Below are 24,349 nucleotides of genomic sequence, written 5' to 3'. Positions count from 1 at the left end.
TAATTTAATTTGTGTAACTCCGGTAACAAATATACATATATAAAATCGGAAGGGAAATCATATAGCAAAACACTTTCACAAATTGGCAAAAATCTAGCTATAAAATAGCCAGATCTTCTGAGCCCGCAAACAGCTGTCAAGCGACATGCTTTCTGCTTCCTCTTGTTCCCGGGGTATCCAAACAATTTCTAAACGTGGTAAATAAAAGCGCATTTTTCCCAATCAAAGAATTAACAATATTATGCATACGTGAGTATTAAATTATTCATTTAAATAAACACAAGCCTTTACAACAGTCCATTTACGGTTTTTCCTTTCGCAGGCATAACAACTTTAAGACCCCCTCCGACGAAGACGAACTGGATGATCTGGACGAAGACATGGTGGTGGGAGTCATAGCGGAGATCGAGCAGGAGGTGCTGAACGAGTCGGACAGTGACAACGATGAGTACGACCTTGTGGATATGGGTGCTCCAGCGCCGGAAAACGATGGCGACAGCAGTTACGATGGCAACGAGGAAATCAGCAGCGACGACAGTTTCGATCCGAATGCAGCGGACTCCGACTCAGATGACTCGATGGCGGAGGACGAGGCCAGTGCTTCAGCCGGAGGAGCAACGAGTGCAAAGCGACGCAAGGATGATGATACTCCATCGGGCAGCAAAAAGGAACCGGAGTCCACTTTCGACCTGGACGAAGACGATGAATCGGACGAGACTGTACGTGCCATTATAGCAGCCATAAAGAAACCCCGCAGTGCCCCGCCAGAGATCAAGCTGGAGGACTTTATCACGGATATCTGCTTTCATCCAGATCGCGACATTATCGCTTTGGCCACCATTATTGGGGATGTGCATCTGTATGAGTACAATAACGAGGAAAACAAGCTTCTTCGCACCATCGAGGTTCATTCAAAGGCCTGTCGTGATGTTGAGTTCACTGAGGATGGGCGCTTTCTGGTCACATGTTCAAAAGACAAATGTGTTATGGTCACCGATATGGAGACGGAGAAGCTAAAGAAGCTGTACGAAACAGCCCACGACGATGCCATCAACACACTGCACGTGCTGAATGAAAATCTCTTCGCCACAGGCGACGATGCGGGCACAGTCAAGCTGTGGGATTTGCGAACGAAAAAAGCAGTTTTTGAGCTCAAAGAACTGGAAGATCAGGTCACCCAGCTGATATCCAACGATCAGAACAAGCTGCTACTGGCAACCAGTGCCGATGGATATCTGACGACTTTCAATATCGGTGCGCGAAAGATGTACGTGCAATCGGAGCCGTACGAGGAGGAGCTGAACTGCATGGGCATCTACCGCGGTGATTCCAAGCTGGTTGTGGGCACCTCCAAGGGGCGATTGTATACCTACAACTGGGGCCAGTTCGGCTACCACTGCGACATGTATCCGGGCATTAAGAGCCCTATAAGCCTGATGATTCCCATCACGGACAGGATTGCCTGCGTTGCCGGGGAGGATGGTAATATTCGAGCTTGTCACATTGCACCTTATCGTAATCTCGGTGTGGTGGGGCAGCACAACATGCCCATCGAGTCGCTTGACATAAACCACAACGGCGAGCTCCTCGCCTCCTCCTCCCACAACAACGATGTGCGGTTCTGGAACGTGAAATATTTCGAGGACTTTGGGGACATTAAGTACAACGAAAAGCACAATGCGTACAAAGAGAAGCGTCACAACCTTCCCTCCTCAAAGTGCACCAATGCCTCAGACTTTTTCGCCGACCTGACCAAAGAAGATGCGGATGATGATCCAGGCGCTGGGCCCAGTAGTACAGCCTAGAAAGAAATGTTTGCTAGCAAGTGTTGATAGCTGGACTCCTTATGTGGGTCGGTGTTAAAAATGCTAGTTTGGGAACTACATGTTGTCATAAGTTAAAGATTATCTTATCTTTTAGAATTAATCTCGGATCCACATTGGGATTTAAAGAGAACTAGAGATTTAAAGCAGCTTTGTTTTAAAAAATGGACCTTTACATAGTTAACCGAAAAAAAGTATGTTTTTAGATGAACAATTTCATAGTGAAATAGGTCAAAGAAATTTTTGAAATATGTTTACAAATATACATATTTTTCCAAAATTAAAAGAAATTTGCCCATCCAGATGCATAGTAGAATTGATTTAATTAAATTCTATGTAAAGCAAACCCTTTGTAAGTAGGTATCAGTCTTTAGCTTGTTGCACGAAAGATTTTACACAAAGTTGCGTGTTTATATTTCGCAAAAACTGTTATCTGTAATAAACCAATTCACAACATTAAACTGATTAACTAAACATCCAATCGAAAACCAACTAGTTTTTTTCGTTTTTTTAGGGGGAATTAAAACAAAGGAAAAATGTATTTAATTTGATTATTTATTGATTTCTGCCGTCTTAGACAACAATATTATTTCGAAAAGTTTTCAAAAACTTTTATGATAAAATAACTCCATCTTACATTATAAGTTATATTATTTGTTAGCTCAAGCTTTTAAAAATTGCATCGAATCAAATCACTTATATGGCACGTTATGAGATATTGAGCAGTAGTGGGTAAGGTATAGCTCAAAGTTTTGACTGAATATACATATAAAAGTTAGAGAAATAAAATTTATAATTTTCTTTACTCACTTAAATTTTTAAAAATATTTAGAAAAGTCCTAAAACAAAAATCTAATTACACATATCAATCAATCTGATAAATAAAATGTCTTGGCGAACAGATTTACAAGCAGTTAAAATACGGGTCTGATATATGGTAGTTTTGTGTGACAATTAAAAATATAACAACAGGCTTGGGCCTAAATAAATATTTACGCCCATCGTGGGAATTCTATACTATAACAATATACGCATATTTATGAAATTCTTATCACAAGAATTTTGTTTCACAAAACGTGGACAATTTGTACATATGTATGTATAGGAAATAATTTGCCGAATCACTTAGTATACCTAGATATAGAAATTGAGCCAAACAGATTTAGCTTTTTGATATTGTTCCGCGCAACACGGCAGCAAGCTTTGTCAACTCTGCCCAATACATGCGTTGCGGTGGGTTGAATATTTTGTAAGGTTTGTATATAGAATTTAAGATTTTTTCTTTCTTTGTTCTTTTATCGATGCCTGCCGCGACGAACTCAGTCTAAGGGTTTTACATAAAGATTCCATGCACACAATGTCATAAGGCGGCTGTACTGGCGGCATCGGTGACTCCACTGGAGCTCGGCGCCATGGCATCGTTTGGCATGTGGGTTTCGATATCGACGCGACAGATTGGACAGTGCTTGTTGGTGACCAACCACTGATCCACACAATCTGTATGGAAAAGATGCATGCACGGCAGACGGCTGGAAGGCATTACAATGGAAGTTTGAGTCATATTTACGGGGTATTTTAAAAGCCATCATGTAAACCTACCGCACATCGTTCTCGATCTCGAAGAGGGTTAGACAAATGGCACACTTCTCCGCATCCTCATCCGTTTCGCTGGGCCGCCTCATACGTCTGTACTTGTGTGGCAAGGTATTCCGCTCAATGGTTTCCTATAGCATTTTTAATAATTAATATATATGTATTGAAATGGGTTTGATTTTCTTACCAAGGTTGCTCCCCGGTTGGGACGAGATGGTCCAATAAGGATACGGGAGCCCAGAGAGAGTGGCGTGGCCAGTCCGATCTCCAGATGCAACGGTGAGTAGTGATGGTGGAACATGTGGTGATGGATTGCCCGCTGTCGCTGCAATTGCTGCATAACCGGTGGAGATTGTTGAGCCTGCGGCTGCTGTTGCGACTGGAGCTGCAGGTGTCTCAAACTCGGTTGTGGTGCCCCGCCACCACTAGCAGCGCCAGATGTGGCTGGTGTCTGCTGTTGAGAAGGTGGTGGCGGAGCAGCAGCAGCTGTTGCAGCATCGTACGGTGGATAGTAGGCGGGGTCCAGGCTGGAAACAGGACCATTTCTCGCGTGCACACAACTGCAGATACTGTGCAAGTATCCGTTACGCAGTGTGCTCGTCAGCAGCGGGGCATTCGAGGACAGATCGATGGGCGTGGGCGTCATGTGCCGACGGTGCATTTCCTGCATGCTCTGCTGACGATACCACAGATTCTGATGCACTGGATACGGTGGCGCCGGCGTCAACGAGGTGGCCACAATGGCACTGGCCCGGTGAGGCGGATGAATGTGGGCGTGCATTTGGTTTTGTGGCGCCTGGTGGCCCTGATGCGGCTGCGGCTGGTAATGCTGTCGATTGCTGTATGCCGCCTCCGACCGTCGAACACTGAAAGGCGGAGATCCGCAGTACGGAATGGTGCTGCGACCAGAGTACATTTCCAGCGGCGGTGGAGGGGAAACCGCTGCCCCGATAGTGCCATTCGATGATGAACCAGGCGCGGGTGGATTGATGGTTTGCCTCTGCGATTGTTGCTGCTGCTGCTGGTGTGGATGCACCATGGCATGCGGTGGCGTTCGTCTATCGCCGTCCAAACCGGCTTCCATTGCTGCCGCTCGTCCTTCGTTGTGCACCTGTGAGAGCAGGTCATTGAAAGTTTGCGCCTGAGCAGCCGCCGCTGTGGCCGCCACTGCAGCAGCATTCAAAGCGCCGCTTAAGGAACTGCGACTGCTTCCGCCAGGACCTCCCTGGAAATGAGGATGTGGCTGGAGGCTTGGTGAGTACTCCGCCTCCATTACAGTTGGCAGTGTTGTGATCGCATAGTGGGGCATATAGTACGGATGATAGCGATGATACACATTCGCCGGACTGCTGCGTCGCCGGCGAGACTGCTGCGATGATGCCTGTCCGTTGGAGGAGCTGCTGGGCGTTGAGGTGGGTGCCCGCTGCTGATGGCGCACGAAGGCCTCGGCAGACGAGTTCTCGGGCATCGGTGGCGGGGGCAACGGCGATGGTGGCGCATGCGTAGGTTGATGTCCCTGCATCCACATCGATGACTCGTTGATGGGAAGAAAGTAGCGTTGGGAGTCCATGCTGGAGCACCGAGGCGGATAGAAGTGTCCGGCGGTGGGATCCATCAACTGGTCAAGCTCGTAGCTATAGTTGTGGTCGGAGATGGCAGCCCGGTCCGCCAGAGCGCCGCTGTAAAAGGCGAATGCAGAGGTGCCATCACTGTTCGGCTCCGTTCGTCTATCTGCTCTACGAGCATATGGCAGAGTGTAAGCACAGTTGTATAGTGGCCTCCTCTCGTGGCTTGGCTCCTCCACATTAAGTTGATGGTCGGTGCGATAGTGCTCTCGATCCCGATCCCGCTCCCGCTCCCTAACTCCTCCTTGTTCCCTGCTCCTCTGCTGTTGCGTGTCATTGGCCAAACCATCGTCATCTGAGGTTAAGTCAATCGATGCAATGGGCTCTCGGGTCGAGTGAACAAATACCACGTCGTCATCATCGTCATTCGAGTCCGAGGACCAGTCATCCAACTGCAAATCCGGAGCAGTCAGAACCACCGCATCGCCGCGGTTCACGTTACTGCCGCGCCGGCCCGTTGAAGTGGACGGAAGATTAGATAGCTCCAAGGAGGACTGCGTATCCCTCGGTCGTCCCACGTAGGTAATAACGCAGGGCCCATTTGCGTTCGGCGTAGAAGATGCGGGGGAAAGTCAATGGAGCAGGTTGCCCTGAACTGGTTCCCTGCTCCGCATATGTGCGGTGCCGACTTCTACCCGGCTGAAACGAATTATAGTTCGTTGGCGACAGTTTTGTGGACGAGCTAGGCGGAGACCGTCCTGGGAGATCCAAGCGCATCTGTTTTCTGGGCTGGATTGTGTCATCTGCTGGACGCACTCGACTCCATAACACGCCCGAGTTTCCTCGGGCGCTGAACATGCCCTGGGCGTTCGGTTCATCCTGGCGCTGCTCTTGATGAATATTTTCCACCAGATGGGACTGCTCCTGCTCCGAGGTTGTGGACGGTGATCCCGGAGGTGCCGGTTCAACGGATCTCCGACTAATGTGAGACCCGTAATCCACACTGCGGGTGGTGTGGGTAGCCGTGGAACAGTAAGCTGCCCGCATATAGGTGCTATCCGGCGGAGCTCCGCCCACAGCTCGTCGACTATTGTAGTAGGTGTGATCAGCATGCCCTGCCTCCGTCTCGCTGGAAGATCTTCTACCTCGAATAATCGTCACAGTGGGCTGAATTGCCGGAGCAGAGTTATGTACTCGCAGATCCCAGCCATCGTCGCTACTCTCGTTTTCCGGCTCCGCTGCTCTTGAGCTGCGGTAAGAAAAGTGGTTGATCTGCCGCCGTCTTGACTGCGCACTCGTGCTTGGCGTAGCATCCGAATCGACGGCGCCAGAGGAGGAATTGGAGGTATCACTGGAACGATTAGCCTTCTTCTTGTGCGCCTGCACCGCCGACGTGGTTGTCGTGGTGTTGGTGGTGCGCGTATGGGCAAACTGTCCGTGCTCCGTGTCCGAGGCACTGGACGTTACATCATCGTACGCATTCACAGCGGTTGGAACCGTATCGAAGGAGCTGTTGCTCAGCTGCAACGAACTTGAGGGCAGTTCGTACACCACAGCTGAAACATCCATGGCGTGCTCCTCCATGGCGCCGGCTGGCCAAGTTCCGCTAATGGAGGCTACCACCGTGTCACCGGCATTATCACCTTCCTGCTCCATGTTCAGGGGTTCAGTCTTCTTTCGCTTGGGACGTGGAATGGCATGGGCAACGGGCGGATTGGATGTAGACGCTGCCGTAGAGGAGGATGGCTGCTCCACGAATTGTGCCGGCTCCTGGGATTGCGCCTGGATTTGTCCCTGGGTGGAGTCCGCATAACGGCTGCTGCTGCTGGCCAGTGATTCACATCGGCACAATCCAGCCAGTGAACTGCACTTGTCGCACCGCCCGGCCGTGGCCTCGAATCCGGATGTGGACGCCACCTCCCGACGTGGCGCCACCAGGGCGGTGAACGTGGGCGGCGAATGACTGGGGTTACTGTGGGTCTGCGGACCGGAAAGGAACGGCGTCATTAGCATGTAGCTATCCGAAAGCGAGTCGTGCGGCTGATTATAGTACATGGCATATTGGGAATCTGCAAGAAACCGAAAAAATGACTACTATCTGGCACTGGACAAGAGGCGACCTTACGGGTTTCCTGGCTGGCCGGACTCGTGGCCACACTGCCATACGACATGGTGACCCTCGGCTGATGGCGCAGCTCATCCTGGTCTTTATCCAAGCTATCCATGTATCTCTTCAGTCGTCTAGGGTAACGTCAACGGAGCGACAAAGAAATGTTGCACCGCACATATGCCAAAAATGTACTGAAAATATGTATATGTATATACGAAAAGAAAATGTTTGAATTACGAGTATGAGTTATAACTGGCTGAAGGAGACCAGTTTGCTTTTATGTTCCGAAAGCAAGCAATTAGCAGTTTGGCTCTCGAATTCTTGCCACAAAAATCTCTAGTGGATCCATTTAAAATATGATTTTTATGGTTGCATCTCCCGAAAAAGCACAAATCCGATTATGAAGCACCAATTAAAGTTTAAAATCTGTAATTTTTTCGTAGCTTGTCAAATACACACTCCTTTTTGGTCAGCACCAATTTTCCGTCCAAATTTTCATTGTTATACGTCAAAATCCCAACAGTTTTTCAGGAAAACTCAATCGCAGAAGTGAGAAATGAAAAATTTGGCTCTTGTTTTAAGTAGACGGATGACGAGATTGTTTTCCACGGAAGCTCTTAATAACTTATTAGTTTTCTTATTAATTAAGTTCGGTTTTTTTAGACAACGCAATAGGGATGAGTTCAGTATCGATACCTTAACTAATCGATAGTTGATTTCGGAATAAAAACGGGTTCGGTAAATTTTATTTATTACATTTTTTATAAAAATAAAACAAGTTTATCGTTATCCGAATGTTTTTTTTTACTTCAGCTTTAAAAATTATAAAATCAAAATCAAAACAGCTGTTTGACTGAGAGGTAAAATCTAAACAGCTGTTTAATGACAACAAATGCGCTTACCTTTACCAACTTATAAATAATGGATTATTTCCATACACTTATGACAAACTTTTTTTAAGATATATTTTGCATTGTGTTTGGATGTAATAAAACAAGGAGGAAATTTCTAAGCGAGGTGGATGTTCAGATAAGAATTTGATGGGGTGGGAGTTAGGAAGGCAAACAGCTGCTTTCGGGTAACAAAAGGAAGCTTAAATGCAATTTTCTGAGGGGGCGGGGTGGAACATTTATCCGCCGCTACTGATCCTAAAAATGCACAACCCGCACTTTAAATAATTTAACCTCACGAAGTAAACATTTTGACTGTCTAATTGCAACATTTAGCAGCGACAAAACCGAAGAGAAAAACTGGCTGATAACTTTTTCTTCGACGTTGCAAAAATTTGCAATTCGGCGATGGAAACGATACTATCGTTTTCAAATTATCTATTTGTTGCAATACAGATTTTGTTACAGATGGCCACACTGTCAATTCAAAAATGGTTGAGCTTAAAAGTTTATTGGTGTTTCAGATGTTATACTTGTTGTTGTTAAACTTCAATCTTTGTTTCCCTAACTTTGCTGTCATAAAATACAGCATACATGGAACTAAGTCCAACATGCTGGCCCATCAAAGACAAAAAGTTTATATTTTATTGCCGAGGCACACCCGAAAGGCCCATCCAAGGTAGACTTCAAACTCGAGAGCACCATCATCACGATCATCACCATCACAACCACAACACAAACAACTCGTTCACATTTTTCCATGTTGAGGATGATTTGCGAGCCTTTTTCATTACAATTGGAAGGAGCCGACTGCACCATCTGGATTGGTTCGTTGTAGACAAATGCGGAAATTTCATTCGAAATGGAAAATCCATTTACGAATACAAAACTGACTTCAGCTGTGTGTACAAGAGGATCAAATTTTTAGAGGGACTGCTTGAAGAATGCTCGGATGCAAAAAACGCCTCCCATCCGGAGTTCATGGTTTTGCATTTTCCCCGGGCTAAAGCGCCCACGTTCACGGAGTCAGTTGCAGATAGCAATATATATTTCAACTGGCTTATCTGCTTTGCTGGCCTACTTCTTCTGTTCTTTTTGCTTAAATAAAGATGCATATCCAAAACACAAAGTTTAACATTTTATGTATTTTGCATTTTTATTGAGTTTTTATGTATAAAACAATATCTACTCTTCCTTTTATTGCGGGTTTCGTATTCCTTTACTTGGCTTATTTTTTTAATTTTGTATAGCAATAATTTTAAAACAAATTGTTTTCATACAAACATTTAATTGATGTAATCGTTCTGTTTATCAATTATTTGCATGTCTTCCCCGTTTTGTCGTTGGTGTTCACTTTTCGAAAGCAGCGCTGAGCAGTTTTAACGACTTAACTTTTAGCCATTGGTTTAACGGACATTTTCTAAACCAATGTGGTGTTTTTTTGAGTGTGCTTTCATCATGTTTTTAGCAGCGCTGCATGTCAAAATAAACTCATAGATATTTTTTTGTTTCGTTGCGAAACATTCCTCACAGTTTTACAAACAAAACGAAAGCGATACTTTCCACTTGAATATTTCAGTTTTAATGCAAATTTGATTGCGTCTGTAGGAATCGATTGCATATTAATAGTTTAAAATTATCTGGACGCTGTCGTTAATGTTCTTATTATTGGGTGTTCAAAACTTAAATCGAACTCAAAACGAAGCCGTTGGCCACTTTTTCTCAGCAGCGTTTTGAGCCAAAGTTATGAACAATCATATATTTTTCAATTTTATCGTTTCTTTTTTTATTGTTTTAAAGTTGCTTTTATTTTTTTTTGGAAGTTTTTAGTATAAGTTGCTGTTGGTTGGAAAAATAGAAGTATTGGTGTGTATGCACTTGACATTGATTTTGTGGGACGTAAACAAAGACTGTGGAAAATGTTACTTCTCTTGCGGCCTTAACAGTAGCTAGAAGTGGTTGTTGATGGCACAGCGTCATTTGATAGATAGATTTCTTCAGGTGCATTTACATTTACATTTTATATCACAATTTTTTAAATATTATAGGTGTATGTATTTAACAAAATTGGTTTGCATGTTATGCTGTCATTTACGCCCAGCTTAAAATGTTGAGCAACTTGCAATGTCAAGAGTTTGTTAGCTTTGCCCAGTGAAGTTGGCGATAGTGTTTGTGTATGTGTGGGTGTTATATAGTGTAGAGGAGTTTTCGTGGCCTTAAAAAAATATATCTTTCAACAGTTTTGGAAAGAAATAATTATCCACGGGGAAGACATTTTGAAGGGGTTTTCATGTACACACACAAAAGCTTATGATGATTTCAAATAGCGTTTGTGTGTACATGTTAATCTCTTCAAAATATTTTCACCAGCTTAAGTTGTGTTTAAGTTTAAATTTCGGGTCAAACTAATTGGCGAGCCGCTCGAAATTTGGACAATTTAATTGGTTTTATAAACTCAACTTATTTTGGCTGCCCGCATTCTTTTTTTCTCCTTATAACAATTTTTGTCATGAGAAATAAAAACATATTACTTAGAAATTTTAACAATTTTCACTTGTTGTACATTTTGGTATTTGGAACGGGGTGTTTTAAAATGATCTTCATTTCTACTCAAGAGGCATGCAATAATTAATGGGAGTACTTAGGATTTTATCAATTTCACCAGAACAGAAAAGTCTAAATTGTTTTAATGCATCTCTTGATCAAACACTTTTCGTATTCGTTTTTATTTTTCACAATAAAAAATTATACTGCAATATAAATTACAATTTTTCGAATCTTTTTTATAAAAAAAGGTATTTGTTTTCTGTTGTTTTCATCTCGAACGACTGTTTGGTTTGATTCAAAACAGCGTAGACGACAATTGCCACTCTCACTTTCCCTCGATTTCTGTTTTTCTTTCTCTGCGGTCCCTTTTCTTCTACCACAATGTATTCTTAACTTTTTTTTTACTTTTTTTTTGTTTTTGTGTTTTTTTTTTTTGTTAACTCTGTTTGCAATGGCGGAATAAATTGATTAAATAGTTTTCTTAAACTTTTGATTGAAACGTAAGTGGTTGTGAAATGTTGCACCAAAAAGAATGAAAGAACTGGAAAGTTGTTTTTAGAGAATGTGCGTGAAAAACAGAGTTCTCTGTCTAAACAGGACCGACCTAACCACTGGCGGTGGCCGGCTCGCAGTACTCGGACAGATCGTTGGCCCGCTGCTGTTGGCGCAGGCGTCGCTGAAGCAAAACACTGTCACTGGGCGGCGAAAGGCCGATCCGCATGTCCGGTAACTCCTCGATCAACTGGGAAGCCTGCAAGTGGGCAAAGCGACCGCTCCCGATACGCGGCTGCTGCTGGCTCCTCTGGCCAGTCGAACGGATGTGCCGCTGCTGCTCCGGGGGCTGGTTCATGCCGCAGCTGCGGGCGTAGACGCAATCCTGGCGCCAGTTACGGATCGACGACTGTTCGTCGGACGGAGGCGATCCTCCGCTGCCACTGCCGCTGCTTCCAACGCTGTTGTGTCGTGCCGCCAGTTGCTGTGGCGGCTGCTTCGGCGGCTGCATCGGAGCAATCTTGTAGCCAGCGGCACCGCCGCTATGCGAGAAGCTGCCCAAATAGTTCCGCTGCTGATTGCCATGGTGACCACCTCCGCCTCCGGTGCTAAAGGGTGGACGGTACTTGCGATAGCCCGCTGCCGGCTGCTGTTCCTGCGAGTGATGGGTGCGATAGCGCCAATTCTCGGTCTGCTGCTTGGGAGCGACCGGATCTGACCGCTGGTAGCGCGGCGCATAGTACCGGTCGAGCTGCGACCGCTGCTTACGGTTATGCATTGCATTGGCAACAGAGGGCAGCGGCTCCTCCTCTTCGTCGTAGTCGTCGTCCTCGTCGATATCGGCATCCTCATCGTTCTGATATGCATCGAGGGCAAAGTAAACATTGCGGCCGGCCTTACTGTGGTGGCCCGTGGTCTGGGTCTGGGATTGGGTCGGAGGCTTATCCTCCTCCGCCGCCTTGCCAAAAGTCGTTCGCATTGTTGTCCCCTCAGCAGCAGTCGTCGGTTTGATAGCGTTCGAATCATCTGTTTCTGGTTTATCGATTGGTGGGCGTGTTGCTGATGCTGCGTTTGCTGCTGCTGATGCTGCTGCTGCTGCTGTTGGTGCTGCTGGCACTGCCGCTGAGTTGACAACAATATTTGCAGTCTCATAAATTTCAGGTAGCTTTTCTTTTAAATCACTAATACTATCCAATAGTTTAACATCATCATCTTCATTTGCATCGCCAGTTTGCCAGTTGTTAATGTGTGTGGTAGTCATAACTGGTGTTTGCTGCTTGTTATTATCGGTGATGGTAGTAGCACTAATATCACTTGATGGTCCTTGCCTCTTAGCCCCATCAACATCATCCTGCTGCTTCTTCTCGTTCATCTCCTTGTCCATCTCCTGCTGCTTAATCTCCTTCTCCTCCTCCTGCGCATCATTGCGCATTGTGGTGAGTTTAGCAAATTCGCTTTGCTGTGTTGTTACCTCTGTTTCCATATTATCCATAATAAGTTCCTCCTTATCATACCCGCCGTTATCCTGATGTGGCTTCGAGTTTTCCACATTGGCAACGCCAACTTGTTCCACGTAAGCTTGCGATAGCTTAAGATTGTCAGCTAGTTTATTATCCTCCTTCTTCCACTCCTCGTTGACCTCCTCCTCCTCTTCCTCGGCTATGATCCCGTTGCGCTGCTCATACAGATGATCATCGCCCTCGTCCTCGTCCAGCTCACGCCAATAATGCTTGTAGTGCTGATAGTCCTCGCTCTCTCCATCGTCCTCCTCCACATCATCCCCCTCGCTTCCGCTCTGTCGCCTGTAGTGATCCGCGCGCTGTTGCTGATACTTCCTCGTCTCCCTGGCCCACTCATCGTCATCATCATCGATTCTGCCAAAGGCCTCCAGGGCTTCATCGTCGTCATCTTCCTCGTGCACATTGAGAGTCTTAAAGCCCCCGCTGTTTGGATAAATTGCAGATGCATTGCGAGAGCCATTTCGAGATGACTGACGGCTACTGGCTCTTTGGCCGTGCATCGAGGAGATACGCCCGCCGTAGCTGGACAGCGAGGCAGCGGGATTGCGCTGTGAGCGACTGCGAGTGTAGTGAGCCGGCGGCTTGGGATTGTAATTCTCATCGCTGTAGGCATCCATGTAAGCCTGTGACGGCTGGTAGATGTTCGGACGCTCCTTCATGTAGTCGTAGCGCATCGAGAAATGCTGTAGGACCACACGCTTGACGGCCATGGCCGATTCGGCAAATTGCGAGATTTCCCTCGCCGACTGGTGGTTGCTGAAATGGTTTTTGAAGGGTTAATTCATTGAACTATCATTACAATTTAAATTTTAATTACCGTCGAATGTTACTGGGTGTTTGCAGAGCCTTGTGGCGGCGTGATTGCTTGGCCGGCGGCTCTTGTTCGCTCATACGAATCCAGGGATGATTCAAGACTGCCTCGGCACTTAGGCGACTTGAGGCCTGCTTGACTAGCAGGTTGGAAATCAGGTCCTTGGCCTCCTCGCTCACATCGTGCCACTCGGCCTCCGGAAAGGAAAAGTGTCCTATAAAACGTAAAAAAAAATTATTACAAATTTTAATCAGGAAACATTATTTTGCTTCGTATAAAATACATATGTTCTTTGTTTCATTAAACTCTTATTTTACATTTAAATAATTTGCAAACGCACCTTGTTGAATGGACTCGAATAGTAGCTCCTGGCACGTGCGACAGTTCTCACCGCGATTCCAGCCGCAATCCTCGCCACAGTTGCCCGAAAACGGCGGATAGCCGCAAAGCAGGATGTAAGCAATGACTCCCAGAGACCACAAATCACACCTTTTATCGTAGGAATGGGCTTCTCCCACAAACAAATCAACCACTTCCGGAGCCATGAATTCGGCGCTGCCAACCTAAAAATTAAATTGTTTTAAATAGTAATTAAACAAAAGTCTTCTAAGGTCCAACTTACTGGTGTCAAAAGCTGGGGAGTGGCTGCTGGAGATGAAACGTCCGTAGTGAACTTAATTCCCGATCCCAAATCAAAGTCGCAAATCTTGATTGGGCACAGCGAGTCCGTCTTGACACACAGGATATTCTCCGGCTTGAGATCACGATGGGCGATGCCCTTCTTGTGCAGAAAATCGAGCCCGGAGGCGATCTCCTTGATTATCTGCGATGCCTCGTGCTCGGAGAAACAGATGTGCTCCTGGATGCGCGTCAGCAATGGACCCCCGTTGATCTTCTCGAATACCAGGTAGAACTTCTCGTCATCTTCGAAAAACTCGATCAGTTGCAAGATGCCCAAATGGCCCTGGCAATGATGGAATGTCTCCACTTCGCGAAAGACACGCGCACGTGCATGCCCCGGTATCTTATCGATCACCTTCACGGCGTACTCCAGATCGGTATAGATGTTCACGCAAGTTTGTACCGATGCGTAAGCTCCCTCGCCCAGTATTTCGCCAGTCAGCTTGTACAGCTCTTTGAAATGGAAATAACGATTTAATTTATGTATCTTAAGGCTTCGTCTATGATCTGCTTACCTTGGAACGTTGACGAATGCAGGGAGGAACTGATGCGTTTCTTTCGTCGTTTCTTCTGCATCTCCTCCTTGTGCCTATTCAGCTCCGCCTGCCGCTCCATCTCGGTCATGTTGGGCGCCTCACTCGACTCATTGCCCGACACATCCTCGCTGCTGTAGCGCGTCAACTCATTCTGCCCGTCTGCAAATAATAAAAGACAGAAATATCATTAGAGACAAGCTGCCAAAGCCAACATTTAACGCCACAACTTTATCTAAAACTCGAACCCATGAGAATAGTTTGTAATTGTTTTATTTAAACAAATAAAAATTGACTAACTAAGGCATTAAAAACCTATTTAATGGTTAACTTTTTGCCTTTTTTATTTCAAATAATCATGAAAATCAAAAAACTAACTGGCGATTTACTGAAATTTGTTATAAATTTTCTTAAATAAAAAATAGGGTTCGAGTTAAAATGGTTTGGGAACATTTTGATATTGTTTTCCGCTAAGAACCTCTCGATTGCTGCATTCTGGCTGGGAATAAACTGCTGGCACAACACCAACCTAAGATCAACTCAACAAGTGTGGTATACGCTTTTATCGAAATCGCTCGCCATATTTGCATGACTATTTTTTCTGCATTTATCAATGTTTAAAAATAATAATGAAGGAATTAAAAAAAAAAAAGAAAAGCTCGTACTTTTGCACTAACTGCGTAGAAAGCAAATCGCGTGTCGTAAACAAGTCGTCGCAAGTGTGCATAAATATGTAAAATTAAATAATGTGTAAACAGCCGCAAACAGGCCTCTATATAGAAAACTTCTGTGCGGAATCGTACAGAACTAGGGCTTGGAGCTAATCCAAAGCCCGGTGGAGAGGGGAGTGGAAACCGAGGGACCGGCGATCAGCTTGATTGGGTGTGCGCCTGTTCTTCAATTGTTGTCAATAGCCAGACGACTATTTATAAAGCCCACAAACAACTGCACCAAGGCGGTATCTGTCCGAAGATCTAGCTGGTCGAGCGAAGACCTACCTAATCAACCAAGAGGCACGTCGCGTTGCGAATAATGATCGCTTCATTGGAGTGCAATCGAGTGAAGTCAACTACAGTAGATATCATTGTAACTATTGCAGTTTTGAATTGCTTAAAAATATTTGCTACAACAAACCTACGCTACAAAACCTAAAAGTGTAAACTCATAAAATAAATTCTTGGTTTTAGAAAATAAACTTTACAGGAAATTCAAAGTAGAGCCTAGCAATCGATTTTAATTTTAAAAGCGAACACTCTTATACAAGCAAATCACTTGTCAAAAAAATGTGGTTGTATCACTTGACAAAAAAAATAAGTCGTTGTCCTATAAAATTAAATTCTGAAACTGATGGAATTTTTACCACCCGTATATCAAATAAATGTCGACTTGTTCTCCCCCTTTCGTCCGCCCACTCATCTCTGATTCTTCGCACGCTTTCCGTTCCGATCTAAATATAAAATTTGGCCTATTTGTTGGTCAGCTTTAATTGTTATCAATTGCGTAAATAAACGTAGAGACAAAAACAAGAAACTCGTGCGTTTGAGATCAAACTCTTTCGAATTTCTCTTGTTTATACGATGGATGGTCTCTCTGGTTCTGGCTGCCGAATTTTCTGCGCATTTAATTATGGTTTTTCGCCAAATCATTTCACTTTGATGGACGAGAGATGTGTGCGCTGGGGACGTTTTTATTTTAAATTAAATTGCATAAACAATCTTCGCAGTTCCGGCACAAAATGTCTGTGGATGTCGACATAACACATCATCCGATCCCTTCAGATGCAAGTCGATAAGGTGATGACGGCAATTGGAAATGAATGAAATGCCCTTAGTATATTTCGTCAGCGACTAGAAACCAAAACGTTAACGTCAACCGACCAACTTATGTAAAAGAACCTGGCCGAATGAAATAAGCTGAGAAACTGTTTGTCTATTGTTTGCCGGCCGGCTTCCTTTCCTCTATTCTTTTTCTATCTGCTTATGTACTCGCAATCCCGGGTATTCCACCGCCGGATAATGTATCTATTTTAAGTTCTTTATTGTGTAAATTTCTTTGCAATACTAAAAAAAAAATATAATTTCCAAAAAAAAATAATAATGAATTTGTTTCATGGAGGTACTACTTGATTTGAAATAGCTCATTAAAGATTAGGCAACTAAATTGAGAGGAAGGACACATCCCACCTGGTGCAAACAAAAAAAACAAAGGTGATAACACGAAGCTGAAAGCAAAACAAGAATCGAAAGCGTCTAGAGAAAACCTTGAGAATTTCAACTTTACGGCTTTAGCGCAAACATAATCGAAGGCAGTGCCATAATAAGTTATCAAATGTCTAGGTAGGAAACGCAAAACACGGTGGCCACGATTAGCGAATAAACAAAAGGCCGATAAGACCAGCGTACAACGCAAAAAGCGAGCAAAGCAAAAGGTTTGCTTTTGGCACTTAGCTTTGCTGATTTCAATTCAAATATAAAAAGAAAAGGAAAGGAGAAAGAACATGCGGTCGTCCATGAAGAGCTTTTAGTAAATAGAGAGCGGAGATGAGAGAAACGAGTAAAAGAGATAAGGTGAGACCGCCTCTCTTCCTGGGTGTTACTTCATGGCAGAGTAAAAGTGCGACGGGGCACATAAAATAAATTACCATTTAGTAGCCCTAAATGGAAGCCCTGACGTCAAAACCTGCGCGTTTCTTCCTTGATGTTCAAATTGGATTATAAATTCCTAATTATTTAAAAATTTTTGTTTAAAATTTTTTTTTTTAATTCTTTGAGTAATCTAAAAAAAAAAGTTTTATTATGTTGTTTATCAAACATTGAACTTTCTGGTTAAGTACGGTATGAATTTAAATAAAATTCACAATGTATTTATTTTATGATTTTATGAAAGAGAAGAGTTAACGAAACCTAAGGGTTCCTTTTTAAAGCAATCCCAAACTCACTCCTCTTTGCAAAACACCTTCCACTTTTGCCATCATGAATTCACGGGCAGAAGCACTGATACATATGCGCGCACACACACGTACGCTATCTGAACGCATGTGTTTGTGCTGTAAAGAAGCAGAAAATTATTGCGCAGCAAATGAAATTGTAAAAGCGAAAAATGTATGAAATGGCGAGTGAGCCAAAGAACAAGATACATATGTATGTATGTATGACAATAAAAACTAATTATGTATGTGCAATTAAATTATAGAATAACAAGCCTTTGTTTTACTTCGTTATTTAATAGGTTTGTTCAACAACACTCTTATGACAAGGTCGATCTAGTTATCTTTATCGTTGCGCATTAATTACAAATCAGTTTTGTAAAGACAATAGTTTAGAATATACAATGCAGTGCAGGCCTACAGCCTGTAATATATAGCGGAAAACTTGTTCGAGCAAAAACAATAACAAAATGCAAAAACCGGCATTTCGAAACGTTTCTCCCCACACAGTTGCACATGTTTATCGCTGTGTGTGTGAAAGTTCTCTCATCTCGTTCTAGGACTTTGTTATTGTTGTTTTTGTATTTACCCAACATGTTTGCTGCCGTTGTTGTTTTTTTTGACGTTCGCCTTTTAATCGCAACGCAATTTGTCTAAGCAACGCCCGTTTTGCTGCTTGTTCTTCTCCTAGGCGGCACGTTTTTGCAATGCGTAGATAAAACCGCCTGCTTTCGTTAATATATTATTGCTCCCCGTCGATATATTGCTTTAGTTTCAATTAGGTTGTTTGTTTTTGGGCTAATTTAAACCCTATTCCGGTTGGATCATCTTCAATTTAACACACTCCCTTTTCCAGAAACCGCCCGACGAAAACGAAAACAATAATCTGAACGCTGGATGGGTTGGAAGCACACGGAAAATTTTCAGATTAAGTGGCCGGAGATTTCGAATTGGATTTGTAGCGGTGTGTGTGCGTAGTACCGGCGACTTTGGAAAATTCGGGTGTGCGGCGAAAACCAATTGGCCAAAAAGTGAATTTAAAAGAAATGGAAAAACACGGACAAATCTTTGCGGACCAACGTCGCGCGGCGCCAACGAGGAAAGAATCAAATTCAAACACGCGCCCGCTTTCGGGGAGCGACAAAACCGAAAACTAACGCCATGCGAGAGAACGTAAGAGAGTTGTGGGCGGCGAGAGCAAAGCGAAGAGAGCGGCCGCAACGAGAGCGAGAGTGGTAGTTGTTGGGGCCGCGACTTGTAACAAAAAGGCATGAATGTGTATACAGTGTTGGCCGTTGAAATAGTGCACCCAAACTTTTAACAGTTTTAACACAAGACACCTTTTAAGCAATTTCACTAATAGCTATAGGTATAGATTTTGCTCGGGTTCTTTTTTTAATTGAAAGTGCCCTAGTTAAGATGGTTTACAATAGAATTCAACTTTTGGTTAACTTTTATAGTTCTGACGATTATTGCTTTGACTCCCGCTGTATGTAAATTTATGCTGCGCTCTTTGCACGTGTCAGAGCGAGACAGTTGGATGGTTCTAAAGCGGCACATACTAAATAACCAGCTCAACAATGGCAAGTGCTGGCAGCTCAAAATATCGGTTGGCATAGGACAACAATCAAAACAATAACTCGATCATTTTATTACAAACGATATTTAAAGCAGCCCGGAAGAGAAACGCCTCTGCTTGCAAAAATCCGGTTTCAATTTGAATGCACAGCAATTACCGGCCATGTTTATTCATCGAGTTCATATAAAAAATTCATATTTGCCGAGAACTCGATCGCAAAATGAAAAAGAGCGGCATTAGCTTTTGCGTTTGCCGATCAAATTCTTTGCTTTCGAGGAGGGTAAATATTGATGGACTAGTTTACGCCGGATCAACGCGAATCGAGGCGATCCGATACCGATACCAACACCGATACCTGTGTGATAACAACCTGGCCAATAAGCCCACGCACACCAACACATTAGCAGCGGAAAAGAGAGCGGAGATAGGCCACATCATTGATTGGACACAGAACCAGTTTTGACAAGAAGTAGCTTTGTGGTTGTGGCCGCCGCAGGAAAAACAAAAACAGCAACAGGAAAACAATAACAAAGCGGCAGTCCGAGAAGTAGAAGGTGGCCAAAAGAGAGACCGGGGGCGACTTAAGAGTACGACGCTGGAAAAGACCGGTGCGCCAGAGAGCCTTACATGATGCAATGCCGAATGCTGTGTTTCATGTAATAATTTAAATCCATTAAGCTTTCACAGGAAAAAAGAACACAGAAAACAATATTGATAAGTTTAATGATTTTGGATATTATTTTGAACCAGTTAGTTAGTTCAAAAAACTCGTTAAACGTCAGTATAATTAATATTCGGTCACCAAATATACATTTTTTTAACGTCTGATTTTCATGAAGATTTCAAAAATTTTTCCAGTGCAGAAAGAGAGCATTCTTTTTTTTTTTTGAAGTGCGAGAGCGAGATGTTAAATCGCACGTAGGCAGAAAAAATGTAGGAGGAGGGCCCGAGGGGGTAAGAGAGAGACTTCAACACTAATGCAGCATGGAAGGTGGTGTGATATGCGCGAGTTCTGTTTAAAAGCAAACAAGTGGAAAGGGCAAACAGCAAAACAAAAACTACATTTAACTTGCTTTGTTTTCGTTTTTGCACAAGTAAACAACAACATATGTATGCCTTTAGGTTTCAGCTGACGTTTTTTGATGGCGGCATTGCCAAAGCTAAAAAATACATTTTCTCGCAGGGCTTTTGCGCAAGAGTGGGAGATAGAGATAGAGAGATGGGCTGCTTTTATGAATCGGAGGCTGCACGTAGGCACTGGCTGTCCTCCAAAAAGTCTAGATAGGATAGGAAACTTCTTGATAAAAGTTAGTAACGGAAAACAAGACCAGCTATCAGACTCTTATTGACAGCATTTTCCATTCAGTTGATTGCTGTAATGGGCACATTGGGCACACTCCTTCTACTCCCCTGTTCCCACAATTGCAACTGTAATCCTCTCTAGAAAACGCTTAATGGGAGCATATGTGTGGGAGGCCTCGCGCTCTCATCGCTGCCTCCGCTTTGGCAAGCTCGTTCGTCTGCCGTCTGCTTGTGTTCGTTCGCCCGTCCGCTTTGGCTTGTCGTTCTATTTTGGGCTGCAACAAACGTCACCAAGTGCAATAAACGTCATGAAGGTTATATGTGGCTCGCTGGCTGCAGCTTTGGAAGTTTGTTCACATTTCGCCGTTCGATGCATTTTGAGCACGAATACCAATGCATGACGCTCAATCGATCAGCTTATATGACTCATTTTTCATTTCCATTAATTGCCTGCACACGCTCAATTTCTCGGCTAGCTGGCACAGATACTAGTGCTGTCTCCCTCTCTTTGTTTCGCCGCCTGGCAGCTGGTGCTCTCTGGTAGTGTTGGTAAAAGCAACATGAACCAGGAACCGAAGCTTGGAATACCCTTGTGCTTCTACTATTCCATTGGAAAGTGGAAAGCACTCGTCCCAAAAATCCTTTATATTGAGCTTAAACCCTTTTATAGAGACCAATACATTTCCTACAATAGATTTTCTATAATCTTATTGTGCAAAAACGACGTAATGTGTTCATCATCCATACATAGTAGCTACAAAATTAAAGTAGTCTGACCGAATATTGAAGAAGATAAAAACGAATTTAACTAAATAGAATCAAATGCTCTTTGTAATAACTATATATAAAATCCAGATGCTGGAATACCCTTTTAAAATAGGGCACATACATTACGTTTAATGGTCTCACATTCGCATGATGCAATTTAGTTCTCTTGGCAAAACAAAAAACAACTGTAAACACCCCACAGACAGGCGGTGGGTAGAGGTGCGGAGAATGAGGTGGGGGTGGTGGGTTAGTTGCCGGCAGGCAGACAACATGCATGTTCTCGAACTTTTTGTGACGTCAAGGAAATACACTGGCACTGCGTGCTCAGCTTGCCCCAGTCAATGCTCCCTAGTTCGCTCGATTGATTAGCAAGGGTAAACGAATGTTCTGCTTTCCAGTCTAGCTTTACCGATAGCTTAAAAATAGACGCTGGATGGCCGAGCAATGGTAATCTTTAACCATTTGAGTAGTGAAACCTCAACCAATAAGGATCGGAAAGGAGTCCGAAAATTTTGTAAAATGAATTTTGCCCAATCGAAATCACCAACTTCTACGCAGGAGTTAATGTAGGTTTCTACAGCAGTTTTCAGTTTGGGCTTTAAATTTAAAACGTAAGCCCTTGTATCCCGAATATACCAATTCTTATCCACTTTTAAAAGGTGATAAATTGAGTTGCTCACGTTTGACAAAAATAATAATGACTAATGCAGTAATTTAAATGATTTGTCTTGTAGCACTGTGACGAAGATTGCAAATCTAAATGTTTGCCCTAGCCAAAATCTGTGATCGCTGCCTAAAACGTAGATTGATTACGCAATAAGTAATTTTGGCATGCAAATACTAGTTATCTACAAAAAACACAGAAAATGAGAGCTGTGTAAGAATTTTAGATCTGTATTTTTAGGAAAAAAATTAAAGCTCTTTTAAACTTTCATTAACATAGTATAACCAGTTAACAAGTCTCTAAGTTCTAGCATTGATTACTCAGTCTCGATTTGCCTTACTTAAAGTGGTTATATCTAATTGTTTGACAATTGGAAAAAGTTGGTATGAGGTATACAAGTTAGACTCCATGGCAATTAAATCAATATCCTACCAATAGATTTAAAGACCTAAGAACTTCGATCGGATATATAATCGAGTTCTAACTTTTCTTTGAAACTAGCTCATGGCGACTAGTTAAGTGCTCACCTGACTGACTCTGGCTGCAGCTGTTGTCCGTGTTGCTGCAGGAAATGCCGCTGCCACTGCGGATGCCGCTGTCCCCAGATCCACGGGGGTTGTTGTTATTGTTGGCGTTGTTGCGCTGCAGCGCAGCAGCTGCACCGCCGGCAGAGGCAGCTGTGCCGGACTTTTGCTCCTCCAGCTCCACCATGGCGTTGTTGTAGTGTTTCTCGTTGATGGTATACGGCGTTTTCCTGGACGCGATTAGACGGAGACAGGAAGAGAGTTCCAAGCTGGAAAAAGGGTTTAACGGTTACGCCGCGGCCAGCTGCAATGCGTAGTGCAACAAATGAGCGCTGTTTCGCTCTCTCCCGCGCTCTCGCTCTTCTTTCAGCTCATTCAAAATGGTGGCCGCCTATGGGATGTTTTTTGTTTTCCTCTACTTTTTAATCCAATTGCCAAGAAATGCGGCGGCTGTTTTTGTAGTTGTGCAAACTGATTCGATTCTGGTGCCCTCTCTCTCGTTGGTCAAGTTTGGTGGTTGAGTCGTCGTTGGTGTTGCTGTTGTTGTTGTAATCGCTGGTTGCTGCTGATTTCTCTCATCACTCGGGCGAAAAAAAGCGCAAGCAAAATGGGGTTTATCTATTTGCACCGCTTTTTCGGTTATCTGAATTGGCTTTATTTTCTGCTTTTTTTTTCTTCTCGACTTTTGCGTTTCACCTTTCCTTTGTGGGCTTGGCTGTGCAGTAGTGAGTGGTAGCTGTGGTTGTAGTTGTAGGTGGTATATGTGATGGTGCAGGGTAATTCTATTATTTTCTGGGGCTGCTGGAAGTGGCTAGTGGTGGAGTTGGTCGTTGAAATTTCCTCTGCTGATTACAACACAAAAAAAATCGCTGAATAGCGGACAAAAGCCGTTTTCTTTGCGTATTTCGCTTTAAGTTCCTTCCCAGCTACCGATCCATTTTCAAAGTTCGAATGATTCCGACGAATGACGAGGAAAAATCGGTGTGCCCGAGGGCTCCAATTTGGTGGGGCTGTTTTTCGGGATCTTAAAGACACCAAGTAGATTGTCAAAAGTGGAGGGTTTCGGCAACATTGTGGCTTGGTCAGACATATTTACAAGGTGGCAATGCTGGTAGTTGCGCGCTTTTTAAAAGATCCAGTTTCGTTCAATTAAAAAAAATTAATTTATTGTTTTGATTTATAATCTTATGTACTTTCCAGAGTAAATTTGTAAGATAGCTTAAATATTTCTGATAATCAAGCCATTGCTGTTATGTTAATTCTGAAATTACCCCAATTTGTAAAAATTTCACATCAGCCGGTTCTGACACAAATCGTTTTTAATCACAGAGGTGGCAACGCTGGTGTCAACACTTGTTGGGTTGGTGTGTTCGCTAAAGTTTCTACGTGTATTTTACACAGTTCAGTAGGACCAAACTTGGCGGATGTTTAAAAATAAAACGTTACCCAATAAGAACCTAAAAAATTGTGAGTTCAACTAGAAAAATTAAAAATGATTACTATTAAAATTAAAAAATTGTTGTTATCGGTAAATTTTAATTAAATTTTTTAAGATTTTTGTTTATATTTTAGGGTTTTAAAGTTTTTTTTGTTAAAAATCTTTGACGCTGTTTTTATTTTTTATCGCTTTTTAAATCATAGTAAATGGGAATGGTGTTTATCAAGTTTGGAAATTGTGGGATAAAATTCCTAAAAACTTTTTTTATACTTCATATTTTATTACAGACAAAATCGTACTTACCAATAGCAAACACTTCAAAAGGCAATTGAAAAAATGCGTTTTTGGGTGATTATAATTTATTAGAATTTTTATTGACTTAAGGTAAATATAAATAAAATATTATTCAAGTACAAAGTTATACATACTCATTAATATTATTTGATTCAAGTAAATATATTTCAAAGTGGCGGTGTTGTATTATATCATTTTTCAATTAAGTACAATTTACTGTTCCTGCTCTATTTCTAAGGGTTCGCAGAGAGCCCAAAAGTACGCTTAACACTCGGTCTTGTAAGGTATA

At 43.2% G+C, this 24,349-nt stretch overlaps 4 protein-coding genes across 5 annotated transcripts; 2 read left to right on the top strand and 2 right to left on the bottom strand.

Moving 5' to 3' along the window:
* The first annotated feature begins 121 nt into the window (after positions 1-121).
* Positions 122-2,311, top strand: LOC108102076 (WD repeat-containing protein 55 homolog). Its single transcript, XM_017206719.2, has 2 exons — positions 122-249; positions 323-2,311. The coding sequence occupies exons 1-2, from the start codon at positions 242-244 to the stop codon at positions 1,803-1,805; spliced, it is 1,491 nt and encodes a 496-aa protein (XP_017062208.1). The 5' UTR covers positions 122-241; the 3' UTR covers positions 1,806-2,311.
* Positions 2,312-2,360: 49 nt separating this feature from the next.
* LOC108102020 (E3 ubiquitin-protein ligase Arkadia) lies at positions 2,361-7,792 on the bottom strand. Its single transcript, XM_043209201.1, is given in 5 exon segments — positions 2,361-3,352; positions 3,423-3,547; positions 3,604-5,622; positions 5,624-7,050; positions 7,107-7,792. Coding segments are annotated over 5 exon segments (3,840 nt in total). The 5' UTR covers positions 7,207-7,792; the 3' UTR covers positions 2,361-3,183.
* A 207-nt stretch (positions 7,793-7,999) lies between these two features.
* LOC108102023 lies at positions 8,000-10,469 on the top strand. Its single transcript, XM_017206624.2, has one exon. The coding sequence runs from the start codon at positions 8,576-8,578 to the stop codon at positions 9,086-9,088; it is 513 nt and encodes a 170-aa protein (XP_017062113.1). The 5' UTR covers positions 8,000-8,575; the 3' UTR covers positions 9,089-10,469.
* Positions 10,470-11,013: 544 nt separating this feature from the next.
* LOC108102022 (probable serine/threonine-protein kinase MARK-C) lies at positions 11,014-23,311 on the bottom strand. 2 transcript variants are annotated; one of them, XM_017206622.2, is made up of 6 exons: positions 22,332-23,311; positions 14,548-14,727; positions 13,974-14,485; positions 13,692-13,914; positions 13,358-13,565; positions 11,014-13,296 (listed from the first exon to the last, which is right to left on the bottom strand). In XM_017206622.2, exons 1-6 carry the CDS (start codon positions 22,513-22,515, stop codon positions 11,133-11,135), a joined length of 3,471 nt encoding a protein of 1,156 aa, XP_017062111.1. In that variant the 5' UTR covers positions 22,516-23,311; the 3' UTR covers positions 11,014-11,132. The 2 variants fall into 2 exon arrangements, with proteins under 2 accessions (XP_017062111.1, XP_017062112.1); XM_017206623.2 differs by lacking the exon at positions 22,332-23,311 and adding an exon at positions 18,081-18,592.
* Positions 23,312-24,349: the final 1,038 nt, after the last annotated feature.

The sequence above is a fragment of the Drosophila ficusphila genome, unplaced genomic scaffold (assembly GCF_018152265.1).
Source record: "Drosophila ficusphila isolate 14025-0441.05 unplaced genomic scaffold, ASM1815226v1 contig_791, whole genome shotgun sequence".
NCBI lineage: Eukaryota > Metazoa > Arthropoda > Insecta > Diptera > Drosophilidae > Drosophila > Drosophila ficusphila.
The sequence above is the reverse complement of the archived record's forward strand: the minus strand, read 5'-3'. Positions and strand labels throughout refer to the sequence as shown.